This window comes from Kryptolebias marmoratus, linkage group LG13 (genome assembly GCF_001649575.2).
Source record: "Kryptolebias marmoratus isolate JLee-2015 linkage group LG13, ASM164957v2, whole genome shotgun sequence".
Lineage (NCBI taxonomy): Eukaryota > Metazoa > Chordata > Actinopteri > Cyprinodontiformes > Rivulidae > Kryptolebias > Kryptolebias marmoratus.
Genome location: NC_051442.1, coordinates 7,904 through 9,311, shown reverse-complemented (window position 1 = coordinate 9,311; position 1,408 = coordinate 7,904). Strand labels below are relative to the sequence as shown.

Sequence of the window (1,408 nt, the reverse complement as noted above, 5' to 3'; positions counted from 1 at the left end):
TCCATCCAACCCTCCATCCATCCACAGGCCCAGCTTTCACTGAAGGAAGGCGTGTCTCTCTGAGGAGAAATGACAGGTTTCTCCTCCTCTGGACCTGATGTTTGACCTGTGACCTGCTGTGACCTGCAGTGACCTGCAGTGACCTGCTGTGACCTGCTGTGACCTGCAGTGACCTGCTGTGACCTGCTGTGACCTGCAGTGACCTGCAGTGACCTGCAGTGACCTGCTGTGACCTGTTAGCTCTCAGAGCGTGTGGCTGTAACCACTCTCAGCTACTACCAGACCAAACCTCAGCTGTTTCTGTGTTGGCTGTAGCTGACAGGTGCAGATGTTCATCCAGTGAGTCCCAAAATCCGTCCTCTGGTTCACGAGATATTTTGCTAACAGACAAACACACAGAGGTTGTTACATTATCGCCCGCCTCCCTGTGACTTTTCAAACACCAGAAAGTGACGCACTCTTCGAGCCTCATGTCTTATTCAAACAGTCATGTTTTGTCTGAATTTCACAAAGATGAATAAATAGAATTAGTCTTAGAATAAAAACTTTATTTTTCTGGAGCAACACTTCAGTTCACCGTTCAGACATCAGAACGTTGCTCACAGCAAGAAAACTTTAGAAAAACATGAAAATGAAGCTTAAAACGAAGCTGCTGGCTGAGAAGCTCGTTTCTAGCTTCCTCCTCACCACCAGCAGCTCACAGTTTCTCTCAGCGCCAATTTTCCCACAGGCCACGCTGCCGCGGGGTCTCCCTCCCGGCTGTCCAGGGGCTCCGGGTCACAGTGAGCGCGCTCAGACGGACGCCATCAGGACGCCATCAGGACGAAGTCTGAGAAGAGTTAAGGTTCATCAACAGACAGAATTCAGTTTGTTCGAAACAAACTGTTCAAACAGATAAGAGTCCGACCTTCATCTTCTCCTCATCTTCCTCAGGTGGTTCCTGTTTGTCTTCCTCTCTCAGGTGTGAGGAAGACGATCCTCCCTCCTCTTCCTCTCTTGTGTGTGATGAAGACGATCCTCCCTCCTCTTCCTCTCTTGTGTGTGATGAAGGCGATCCTCCCTCCTCTTCCTCTCTCGTGTGTGATGAAGACGATGCTTCCTCCCCTCCTCCCTCCTCGCTGATCTTCATCTCCTCCTCTTCATTTTTATCAGGTGATGAAGAAGAATCTGTCTGAACATCCTTCCTGAAAACCTCGTCTCCTCCTCCTCCTCCTCCCTCTTCCTCACCTCCTCCTGTTTTCTCCTCCCCCTCGGTCCGGGAGCTGCGTTCAGTGTCTGCGGCGTCGCTGACCTCGTCCCCACCGCTGGACTTCCTGTGGCGGCGGGACGGAGGACGGCGGCGGATTGAGACCCGAGCTCTGCCCTGGAGATGGACCAATCAGAGCAGAGAGACATGAGTGAGGACAGA

General features: G+C 51.8%; 1 protein-coding gene across 1 annotated transcript in view; it reads right to left on the bottom strand.

Moving 5' to 3' along the window:
• Nucleotides 1-527: 527 nt before the first annotated feature.
• Nucleotides 528-1,408, bottom strand: part of dub (duboraya) — a 4,425-nt gene continuing 3,544 nt past the window's right edge. The window contains exons 6-7 of the mRNA XM_017405074.3: nt 908-1,363; nt 528-829 (exon numbers count right to left, since the gene is read on the bottom strand). Coding sequence (XP_017260563.3) covers nt 818-829; nt 908-1,363 — 468 coding nt within the window. The 3' untranslated portion in view covers nt 528-817. The remainder of the gene's footprint in view (nt 830-907; nt 1,364-1,408) is intronic.